Source organism: Mobula hypostoma, chromosome 12 (genome assembly GCF_963921235.1).
Source record: "Mobula hypostoma chromosome 12, sMobHyp1.1, whole genome shotgun sequence".
NCBI classification, from domain to species: domain Eukaryota; kingdom Metazoa; phylum Chordata; class Chondrichthyes; order Myliobatiformes; family Myliobatidae; genus Mobula; species Mobula hypostoma.
Genome location: NC_086108.1, coordinates 16389112 through 16401531, shown reverse-complemented (window position 1 = coordinate 16401531; position 12420 = coordinate 16389112). Strand labels below are relative to the sequence as shown.

Here is a 12420-nt window from a genome sequence, read left to right as displayed (position 1 = left end):
CGCAGCTGAACAGACTTCTGGCAGATAGTCACCAGGGAATATGGAAATGTTCCTGACCTTAATATTGCATGGAAGCCCTAGGTTCCATATCTTTCAACCCATTCATTTTCTTTTTAAAGAAAGAAGAAAAAATATACAAGGTCACTTCTTGCCCTCCTTGCTAAAGCCAGTAGTTCAAAATTGTGCACACTTTGACCTCAACAGCTGCAGTGTGTCTCAGTAAGATTGCAGTCACACTATGGAAAGCAAATAGTTCCTTTTATTTATTTATGCGTTCATTAATTTATTAAGGTTCAGTGCGGAATAGGCCCTTCTGGTCCTTTGAGCAGCACTGCCCAGCAACTCTGATTTAACCCTCGCCTAATCACAAGACTATTTACAATGACCAGTTAACCTACTAACAGTATGTCTTTAGACTGCGTGAGGAAACTGGAGCACCCGGAGAAAACCCATGTATTTCACTAGGAGGACATATAGAATACTTACAGATAAATATAGAAACATAGAAAACCTACAGCACAATACAGGCCCTTTGGCCCACAAATCTGTGCCGAACATGTCTTTGCCTTAGGAATTACCTAGGGTTACCCATAGCCCTCTATTTCTCTGAGCTTCGTGTACCTGTTCAGGAGTCTCTTAAAAGACCGCATTGTATCAGACTCCACCACCGTTGCCAGCAGTCCATTCCACGCATTCACCACTCTCTGCATTAAAAAAAAATTACTCCTGACCTCTGAAGACAGAATAAAATATAAATGGTAAGTGTCCTCTGTACCTACTTCCAAGCACCTTAAAACTGTACCCTCTCGTGCTAGCCATTTCAGCCGTGGGAAAAAGCCTCTGACTCTCCGCACGATCAATGCCTCTCATCATCTTATACACCTCTGTCAGGTCACCTCTCATTCTCCGTTGCTCCAGGAAAAAAGGCCTAATTCACTCAACCTATTCTCATAAGGCATGCTCCCCAATCCAGGCAACATCCATGTAAATCTCCTCTGCACCCTTTCTATGGTTTCCACAACCTTCCTATAGTAGGCGACCAGAACTGAGTACTCCAAGTGGGGTCTGACCAGTGTCCTATATAACTGCAACATTACCTCTCAGCTCATAAACTCAATCCCACAATTGATGAAATTTCTTAACCACAGAATCAACCTGCGCAGCAGCTTTTAGTGTCCTATGGACTTGGACCCCAAGATCCCTCTGATCCTCCACACTGTCAAGAGTCTTACCATTAATACTATATTCTGCCATCATATTTGACCTACCAAAATGAACCACCTCACACTTATCTGGGTTGAACTCCATCTGCCACTTCTCAGCCTAGTTTTTCATCCTATCAATGTCCTGCTGTAACCTCTGACAGCCCTCCACACTATCCACAACACCCCCAACCTTTGTGTCATCAGCAAATTTACTAACCCATCCCTCCTCTTCTTCATCCAGGTCATTTATAAAAATCACGAAAAGTAGGGGTCCCAGAACAGATCCCTGGGGCACACCACTGGTGACCGACCTCCATGCAGAATATGACCCGTCTACAACCACTCTTTGCCTTCTGTGGGCAAGCTAGTTCTGGATCTACAAAGCAATGTCCCCTTGGATCCCATGCCTCCTTACTTTCTCAATAAGCCTGGCATGGGGAACCTTATCAAATGCCTTGCTGAAATCCATATACACTACATCAACTGCTCTACCTTCATCAATGTGTTTAGTCACATCCTCAAAAAATTCAATCAGGCTCGTAAGGCACAACCTGCCTTTGACAAAGCCATGTTGACTATTCCTAATCATATTATGACTCTCCAAATGTTCATAAATCCTGCCTCTCAGGATCTTCTCCATCAACTTACCAACCACTGAAGTAAAACTCAACTGGTCTATAATTTCCTGGGCTATCTCTACTCCCTTTCTTGAATAAGGGAACAACATCCGCAACCCTCCAATCCTCTGGAACCTTTCCTGTCCCCATTGATGATGCAAAGATTATTGCCAGAGGCTCAGCAATCTCCTTCCTTGCCTCCCACAGTAGCCTGGGTACATCTCCTCCAGTCCTGGTGACTTAGACAACTTGATGCTTTCCGAAAGCTCCAGCACATTGAAATTGAACTCCAAACTCCAGTGCCCTGAGCTGTAGTAACATTGTTCGAACTGCTACGCTGCCGTGATGTCCGGTGGTTCTGTCTTTGACTATGACAGTTAAAATATCTTGAAATGGGTTAAGATCAATTAAGAAGTGATATAATGACTTGGATGAATTTTGAAATCGACTAGGTACTGCAGAGTTGGACTTGATTCTGCTGAATTACTCAAAAAAATTTCGTGATATTCTATTATTTGTTATGCTACAAAAGAAATTCCTTTGAGATATTTCACTTGCATCTCTTCCAAGTCGTTGCTCTTGAACTTAATTTACTAAAGAGCTGAATTATATGATTTGAATGGCAGTTTTCATTTATAAGCAGAAGTCCTTATGTAATAGTGGTTATGTTGTATCCTTTATTCTGTTCCTGTACTTGGGTCTAGCCCAATATAATACAACAGTATCTTATAAAAGTATAAACATATGTAATTTAATAAACAGAGTTTGGGATTAAATAGTATAATTTGTAAAGCTCTATCTTTTGTTCCTAAACTTCGTTATCTCCTCCCCATCTTGTTTGTTCTTGTATTTTTTGCCCTATCTACAGAAAATGTCAGAAGAACAGACCCCGACCCTAGACTTGAAGTTTTCAAAAAGTCGAGGCCCGGAAGCTCCGAGTCCCACACAGCAAAGCAGCCTTTGGGGGGTGACTGGAGGAAGGAAGAAGGGCAAAATAAACTGGAAGTGCTGAATACACATGTGCTACCAGCTGAAGTAAGAGAGATCCTTGATGACCTTCAGCTTGAGGGAACTCGGAAAAGTGCAGAAGAAAAGACAAATTTTGAAGGTGGCAAACAGACTACAGGAGGCCGTGCCTTCTCCAGAAGTGTGAGCCCAATTAAGAGAAAGCAGGAGAAGTCCAACCTGAGCACTGAAATGCAGCTGAAGCGTTTGAGGCATTATGATGCAGAGGAGGTCAGGCAGTATATTGTCAGGCAACAAGTAGAGAGGAAGAAAAGACAGACAGAAGAGAAGAAGGCTCAGAAGGAAGCAATGGAACAGAAGAACAAGCGGTTGCAAGAACTCTACAGGAAACAGAAAGAAGCCTTCTCAAAGCCTAAGCCAGAACCCATGTGCCAAAAATATTTACAGGAGACTTTTTCAAAATGTGTAACTGAGTTAGTGAAGTTTAATGAGCTGCCTCCCAACCAATCAGTATCAGAGGAGAAACAGGTAACTTTTTTTATACAGTTATGTGCTGTTTCTTATTACTGTAAGTAAGATTCTCTCTCACTGATAGTGAAGAGTAGAAGAGATTGTAAATGGCCATGGAAAGAGACCTAAGCTTGTAATCTGTCAAACTCTTCATGCAAGCTAATGTAACCAAGTGTTTGAGTCTGTACTGCCAGAGCCTATCAAATGGATTACATGTAAATTTAGTAAAGGCATAAGAAAAAGGAGCCAGAGTAGGCCTTTGAGATCATGAATGATCGACTTTGGTGTCACTCTTTTAACACATACTGAATTATGTTTAAACAGAAGTTAATCCTGTTTTGAATGATCACCATGAGTTCAATTCCAATTCCATTTGTAAGAAGTTTGTACATTCTCCCTGTGGATTTCCTCCCACAGTCCAAAGATATACTGGTTAGCTGGTTAATTGGTCATTATAAGTTGTCCCATGATTAAATAGTTGGGTTGCTAGTTGCTGCAGTTCATTGGGCTAGAAGGCCTCATTCCTCACTATATTTCTAAATAAATGACTGAGCCTTCATAGCCCTCCAGGTAGAGAATTTCAAATCATCTTAAATGAAGAAATTGCTCCTTACCTCTATCCTAAACGCCTTTACCTTATTCCAGAACTGTATCCCTAATACTAGATTCCTCAGCTGGGCGCCATCTTTCCCTGCTTCTAGTTTGTCAATCTGTTTTAACAATCTTATACTTTTTTGAGTTCATCTCATTCTTCGGAACTCCAGAAAGTACAACACAAACTCTCATGATGCAGCAATCCCACCCTCCTTTGAACCAATCTGGTGGATCTTTGCTGAACTCCCTTGCTCAAAGTTCGAAGTAAATTTATTATCAAACTACATTCATGTCACCATTTACAAACATGAGATTCATTTTCTTGCAGGCATACTCAATAAATCTAATGGCCATAATAGAATCGATGAAAAACCTCACCGACAAGGCAGGCGACCAGTATGCAAAAGGCAACAAACTGTGCAAATACCAAAAAAGAGAAAAAGAGATAATTAATACATAAATAATCAATAAATATCAAGAACATTTATTGAGATACTTTGCAGAATAGGCCATGCCAGCTCTTTGAGTTGCACCACTCAGTAATCCGCTGATTTTAAACCTAGCCTAATCATGTATAATTTACTGTGACCTATTAAGCTACCAGCTGGTACATCTTTGTACTGTGAGAGGAAACTGAAGCACCCAGAGGAAACCCACACAGTCACAGGGAAAAGTACAAACAGTAGCAGGAATTGAACTCGCTGGTCACTGGTACTGTAACGTGTTGTGCTAAACAATGCATTACCGTGCCACCCATGAGACGAAGAGTCCTTAATAGCATGTCTTTCCTTGGGCAAGGGGATGAAAACTGCATACTCCAAACTCCTAGGTTCTGTGAAGTCAAAATAAAATTTTCTTAATCTTCTATTCAAATATTCATGTAAAATTTAACATACAATTTTGCCTCTATTGCTTGCTGCACCCACATATTGGCTTTCAGCAGTTATTACAAGCACACCTGGATCTCTTTTGAATAATAAAATAGTACAGACTTTTACCATTCAACAGATACTCTGCTTTTCTATTACGTGCATTGAATGGATGACACTTTTTCTACATATACTATCTACCATATTCTGGCCCACGCACTCACTGTATTTAAGTCTACCTGAACCCTCTGTTCTGTTCTCCATGCCTGCAATTCCATCTTATTTGGTATGCTCAGCAGACTTAGAAATATTACATTTGATCTTCCAGCAAAATTGTTGACATAGATTTATTAAAGGTTGGTACTCTGGCACTGACCCCTACGGTATCCCACAAGTCACAGCCTGCCAATGTGAGAACAATCCATATATTCTTACTGGTGAAGGATCTCTGCCTAAGATGTCAACTGCTTATTCTCCTCCATAGATGCTGCCTGACGAGCTGAGTTCCTCCAGAATTTTGTGTGTGTTGCTCAAGTTTTCCAGTATCTACAGAATCTTCTGTTCATCACATATTCCTACTGTTTGTTTTCATAGTGATAACCAATTCTGAGATCATGTTCTACATTACCTAGAATCTCACGTGTTCTAACTTGTTGGCCAATCAGGGCCTTATTAGCTGCCTTCCAAAATAGTCTACATGGACCACTGCCTGGTTCCCTTATCTATTCCAGATTAATATCTCTAAAGAAATTTTCAACCTCTCACTGCTATGGGCAGGAGTTCCCACTTGCTTCAAAAAGGCAACAATTATACCAGTGCCAAAGAAGAATAATGTGGACTGCCTTAATGACTGTTGCCCGGTAGCACTCACATCGACAGTGATGAAATGCTTTGAGAGGTTGGTTATGACTAGACTGAACTCCTGCCTCAGCAAGGACCTGGACCCATTGCAATTTGCCTATTGCCACAATAGGTCAATGGCAGACACAATCTCAATGGCTCTTCACACGGCTTTAGACCACCTAGACGACACAAAACACCTACATCAGGATGCGGTTCATCAACTATAGCTCGGCATTTAATACCATCATTCCCACAATCCTGATTAAGAAATTGCAGAACCTGGGCCTCTATCTCCCTCTACAGTTGGATCCTCGACTTCCTAACAGGAAGACCACAGTCTGTGTGGATTGGTGATAACATATCCTCCTCGCTGACCATCAACACTGGTGCACTTCAGGGGTGTGTGCTTAGCCCACTGCTCTACTCTCTGTATACACCTGACTGTGTGGCTAGGCATAGCTCAAATACCATCTACAAATTTACTGATGATACAACCGTTGTTGGTAGAATCTCAGGTGGTGACGAGAGGGTGTCCAGGAGTGAGATATGCCAACTAGTGGAATGGTGCCGCAGCAACAACCTGGCACTCAGCGTCAGTAAGACAAAAGAGCTGATTGTGGACTAAAGGAAGGGTAAGACAAAGGAACACATGCCAATTCTCATAGGGGGAATCAGAAGTGGAGACAGTGAGCAGCTTCATTTTCCAGGGTGTCAAGATCTCTGAGGATCTAACCTGATCCCAACATATTGATATAGTTATAAAGAAGGCAAGACAGCGGCTATACTTTATTAGGAGCTTGAAGAGATTTGGCATGTCAACAAATACACTCAAAAACTTCTATAGTTGTACCGTGGAGAACATTCTGACAGGCTGAATCACTGTCTGGTATGGAGGGGCTACTGCACAGGACTGTAAGAAGCTGCAGAAGGTTGTAAATCTAGTCAGCTCTATCTTGAGCAGTAGCCTACAAAGTATCCAGGACAAAGGCAGCGTCCGTTATTAAGGACCTCTAGCACCCAGGGCATGCCCTTTTCTCAAAGTTACCGTCCGGTAGGAGGTACAGAAGCCTGAAGACACACACTCAGTGATTCAGGAACAGCTCCTTCTCCTCTGCCATCCGATTCCTCAATGGACATTGAAGCTTTGGACACTACCTCACTTTTTTTTTTAATATACAGTATTTCTGTTTTTGCACATTTTTAAAAAATCTATTCAATATATGTAATTGATTTACTTGTTTATTATGTTTTATTTTATTTATTATTATTTTTTCTCTCTCTGCTAGATTATGTATTGCATTGAACTGCTGCTGCTAAGTTAACAAATTTCACATCACTTGCCGGTGATAACAAACCTGATTCTGAAATCTAGTGGATCGTTTTCTTTCATGTGGATTCTTCTCAATACAATTATTGTTTGCATGGTATTCTGAAATTCCATCCTTTATTAAAGCTTCCGTCATTTTCCTATCACTGACATTAGGTTAACAGCTCAATGTTCCTGAATTTTTATTCCTCCCTCCCTTTCCTCCCTTAAATAATGTGGTCACATTTGCTCCCCACAGTCATTTGGAATAATTCTAGAATCTGCAGAACTTTGAAAGGTTTTAATAGGAGCTATCTTTTCAAAACTCGGGGATGTAAATCATCAGGCCCTTGAGATTCATTAGTTTCACATTCACTAGCTTCATTGATACTAATTTCTGACTGACTTAATTCCTTCAGTTTCACATTTTCACTAGGTTCTTGATTCTCTAATATATCAGGTTTATGTGTATTTTCCATAATGACTGTAAGGTAATAATTTAATGTGTTTATCATTTGCTTATTCTCCATTATAAATGCTCTTGTCTCTGTGTATAAGGTACTCAGAATTGCTTTTCCATTTTTAAGTACAGGTAATATATATATATATATAAATTTTTTATTGTTTCGTGGTGTGAGATATTATTTAACCAGCAATGTAGTTGCCCATCTTGAAGTTATGTAATAACAACTTGGATTTGTTAACACCTTTTAATGTAGCCAAATTATCCACAAAAGTATTGTCAGACAATAATTAATAATGAACCAGAGGAAATATTAGGATGCATTACTAAATTTTAGAGAAATTATTAAAATTTGGGGAATTTTACAAGACATGGTAGAGGGAATTACTGAGCTTGGGTACAAATAGATCAAAGAATGCACACAGTGTTCAGTTATCTCTTAATAGCATTAGAAAAAAGCCTTGAATGTGTTTTCAATTCAATTCAAGTTTAATTGTCATTCAACCATACAGTGGTGCTAGAAAGTTTGTGAACACGGTAGAATTTTCTCTAATTCTGCATAAATCTGACCTAAAATGTGATCAGTTCTTCACGCAGGTCCTAAAACTAGATAAAGAGAGCCCAATTAAATAGATAAAATGAAAAACATTATACTTGTTCATTTATTTATTGACAAAAATGATGCAATATTACCTTTATTTGTTGGAAAAAGTATGTGAACCTTTGCTTTCAGTGTGACGCCATTGTATAACAATAACTTAAACCAAACGTTTCCAGCAACTGTTGCTCAGTCCTGCACATCAACTTGGAGGCATTTTAGGCCATTCCTTTGTACAAAACTGCTTCAATTCTGGGATGTTGGTAGGCTTCCTTGCATGAACTGCTTGCTTCAAGTCCTTCCACAACATTTCTATAGGATTAAGGTCAGGACTTTGACTCAGCCATTCCAAAACAGGAATTGTCTTCTTTTTAAACCATTTTCTTGTTGATTTTCTCTTGTTTTTCAAATAGTCTTCTATTAAGCTTCAGGTGGTGGACTGCTACCTTGTCTTGTCCTGTAAAATGTCTTGATACAATTTTGAATTCATTGTTCTCTCAACAATTGCAAGCTGACCAGGCTCAGAGGCAGCAAAAACAGCCTCAAACTATGATACTCCTTCCACCATGCTTCACAGTTGGGATAAATTTTGATGTTGGTGTGCAGTGCTCTTTTCCCCTCCAAATATAGCAATGTGCATTTCTGCTAAAAATAAAAAGCAAATTTAAATTTTGTCTCATCTGTCCACAGAACATTGTCCCAGAAGTGTTGTAGAGCATCCCAGGTGTTCTTTTGCAAGCTTGATGTGCAGCAATGTTTTTTTTTTGTTTGGAGAGCAGTGGTTTCTTCTGTGATGTCCTTCCATGAACACCATTCTTGTTCAGTGCTTTTCTTATAGTGGACACTTGAACAGAGACTTTAACAAGTTTTAGAGAAGGCTGCAGGTCTTTTGCTGTCACCCTTGGGTTCTTTTTCACCTCCATCAGCATTGCACGTTGTGCTGTTGGTGTAGCAACAGTACTGAGTTTCCTCCATTTTCTGGACAATTTCTCTTAGTGTCAACTGATGAACACTCAAGTCTGTAGAAATGCTTTTGTAGCCTTTTCCAGTTCGATGCATTTCTACAGTTCTTCTAAACTGTTCTGATTGAGGCATGGTGCATATAAACAGGTCTTTCTTGAGAAGAGCAGGCTCTGTCAATGACCTAACTTTTTTATATCGAGCAGGGCACCTTTTCAACCCACACCTTCAATCTTATCTCATTGGTTAGAAAACCCGTCTCCAAATCGCTTGTGTAGAAGGCATTACTCCAGAGGTTAACATACTTTTTCCAATAAATACATGTAATATTGGATTTTTTTTCCAATAAATTAGCAGGTATAATGTTTTTTGTTATTTATTTAATTGGGTTCTCCTTATCTAGTTTTAGGGCTTGTGTGAAGATCTGATCACATTTTAGGTCATTGTAGTGTTCTCGTGCAGTGTTTTGAAACTCTGACTAAACACCAAGTTAAACCTGAGCCAATGAAGACAGTGTCGTAGTAAGGTTAACCTTACTTCAGGAGTAAGGTTCACTCTTCCACATTAACATCGTATGGTGAAAACTGTTGATAAAAAAATACAAACATATACAGCATCTGTTTCATTCTGGAGACCACGTATGCGCTCTTCTTTTAGCGAGTGTCTCCAGCCGCCTCGAGTAGTGGGCGAGGAGGGTCCTGTCACACCAGCGCCGGACCCAAGCCCACCCCGCGTTTGAAATTGAAAAGATGACACGCTTGCCACCCAAACCACTGCTTCCTTAACAGAAGCCGTGTTAATATTTTTACTTCAAATACTTATATAGGAACTTACAGCGTTGCTTCTATAATGTTTCTTTTTGGGTAGACATGGAGCTCTTCACGATCATGCTGCATGCATAGCACCCACCTTTACACCTTCCCGAACCGGAAGTTACACATAAGACGTGGCGAAACCATAGGTGATGTCATCACATGCCACGATATACCATAGACAATGAATTTACCTTTGTTATACTGTAACATAATTATCAACCTTTAACTTTAACTAGAAAATAGTTAGAAACAAATCATTTAAAGCGTAGACCCAACAAAGTCAAATAAATGCCTTAAGGGCAACACAGTCATATTTATGCGGAAATAGTTAAAATTCTACAGGGTTTACAAACTTTCTAGTACCACTGTACATGAATACTCATGAATACAGCCAAATCAAACAATGTTACTCTGTGGTCAAGGTGCAAAATACAGTACCAACAGTCACACACAGCACAGAACACACACATGATAGCAAACACAATGGTATTACAATCACGCAAGAGAAGAGTTAAAAACTCGACTGCCGAGTGAACACTGAGAAGGAGGAGGTGCCCAGCTCCAGCCAGGATGCTGCACCACACTGGCTCTGACGCTCCTTCCTTCTAAGATTTAGGATGCAAACTATACATACAAGAACTTTGTGGGGAAGAGGAAACACTTGGTGTAAGTTTACAGTTTTCATTGTGAGCAGGAGATGTGTCACCAAATTAATTTAAAGCTCTAAATAAACTAAAGATCAGGGTTTAGGATTGGTATGGAGCACTTTAATGTTCTAATTTAAAATGGGTGGGTAGATCTTGAAGGATAGTGTCTGAGTTAGCAGTCTGGGCAGTCTCAGTTCTACTAAATCACATTCATAGATCATTCACAAGGTCCTTTTGATGTGAACCAACAAAATTTGGTGATGGATGGCCAAGTAGGTTGAGTGTGAAATTCTCTTTGCAACATATTAAGTCACATGCTATTAACATATGATTTTCCTCCCCAATATTATTGGGTCTCTGTAATAGTTTTCTGTTCACTTTTTTTTTCAGCCAAAAGTCATCTATCAGCCTTCTGGAGAATCTGACAAAGAGAACAAGGGGCAGGATCGCCCTCTTAGTGCCTCATCGAGCAGTGACATGTCTCTGTCTGAATCTCATCAGCCTCCAGGCAGGTAAGACTCAGTTTGCCTGTGAGCAAATTTCAAACAACCTCCTCATCTGATTGGTCCAGTAGTCCAAGAGCCGGAAATGGATCCAGAGAGAACTCGCCTACTAAAAAGCGTGGCATCTACCGTTGTCATGGTGATGGAAGAGTCGCTGGATCTTCACCTCAGATTCCGGCCCTTCTGGAAAAATAACTGATAAGTTTTCACATTTGTAAATAAATACGTAAATTTCAAACAGTGCTTCTTTTAATCAGATTTAATCTATTCATCCACAGTTATATTGTGCATAACCTTTCATGGAAGGAAGAATTAAGATGAGGAACTCTTATTCAATATTCGCCACTCATACCCTTGATGTTCAAATGTTCTCCAAATATTTTCGATTCTTTAAATTTTTAGCCCCTTTAATCTACAAATCAATAATGCTAAACAAATGCCTCTTTCCCATTAATTTGTGTGCCTGTTCTCTGCCACTGGCATAATGTCTTGAGTTCCAATAAGATGGTGGTATATAGACAGTGCGGTCTCTCGGGGGCATTGTTAACTTATTTTTTTCCATTGCAAGACTATGCTGGACTCAAAGAACTGCAGGTCTACCCCCATCAGTGAGCTGCTCATTGGCAGAGGTGCTGGACTGAGTGTAGACCATGTTGCTGCTTGCTACAGAAAGGCATCAGAGTTGGTGTGTAATGTAACCGTGGGTGATTGCCTTGGGCGTTTCCCTTACAAGACCCTGTTGGACATTGATAATGTGAGATGTTGCAGGCCTGTTTGGTAGGTGGCGTGGGAGCTGTGTGGCCATGGTTGTAGCAAAGCCCTGGACTTGCCTGCTGCAGCAGTCCAAGAGAGGAGACACCGGAGGCGGTGTAGCACAGCATTTGTGCTCGATTGGGGGCTGCTCTCTCCCATTGGTGCTGCCCTCCAGTGTTTGATAGTGGAATATCAGGCTGGATTGTGTATACAGGTTTTCCCCGCCATCCGAAGGTAGAGAGTTCCCACGAAATGGTTCGTAAGCTGGAATGTCGTAAAGCGAAGAAGCAAATTACCATTTATTTATAGGGGAAAAATTTGTGAGCGTTTGCAGACCCAAAAATAACCTACCAAATCATGGTAAATAACACATAAACCTAAAATAACAGTAACATATAGTAAAAGCAGGAATGATATGCTAAATACACAGCCTATATAAAGTAGAAATACTTCTCTACAATCATTGCCGCACTGTTCTCTGTAGTGAAAATCTCACGCAAGCACTCTCGGCAGAAACACTCTCTCCAGTAACCTTTAAGCTATGAAGCTGCCGCGGTTGATGAAAGCCAATGCACCATATGCCTTCTTACCCACAGGGTCAAACTGCAAGCAGTTTTGAGTATCCTATGGACTCAGACCTCAAGATCCCTCTGATCCTCCACACTGCCAAGAGTCTTGCCATTAATACTACAGTGGTATGCTAAGGTTTGGGCACCCCGATCAAAATTTCTGATACTGTGAATAGCTAAACGAGTAAGAGATGACCTAATT

The 12420-nt window shown here is 40.4% G+C and overlaps 1 protein-coding gene across 9 annotated transcripts in view; it reads left to right on the top strand.

Annotated features, from left to right (window-relative positions):
• Nucleotides 1-12420, top strand: part of cep350 (centrosomal protein 350) — a 251684-nt gene that overhangs the window by 77663 nt on the left and 161601 nt on the right. For all 9 annotated transcript variants that reach the window (XM_063063672.1, XM_063063675.1, XM_063063671.1 and 6 more), the window contains 2 exons: nt 2691-3316; nt 10784-10905. In XM_063063672.1, the coding sequence (XP_062919742.1) occupies nt 2691-3316; nt 10784-10905 (748 nt within the window). The remainder of the gene's footprint in view (nt 1-2690; nt 3317-10783; nt 10906-12420) is intronic.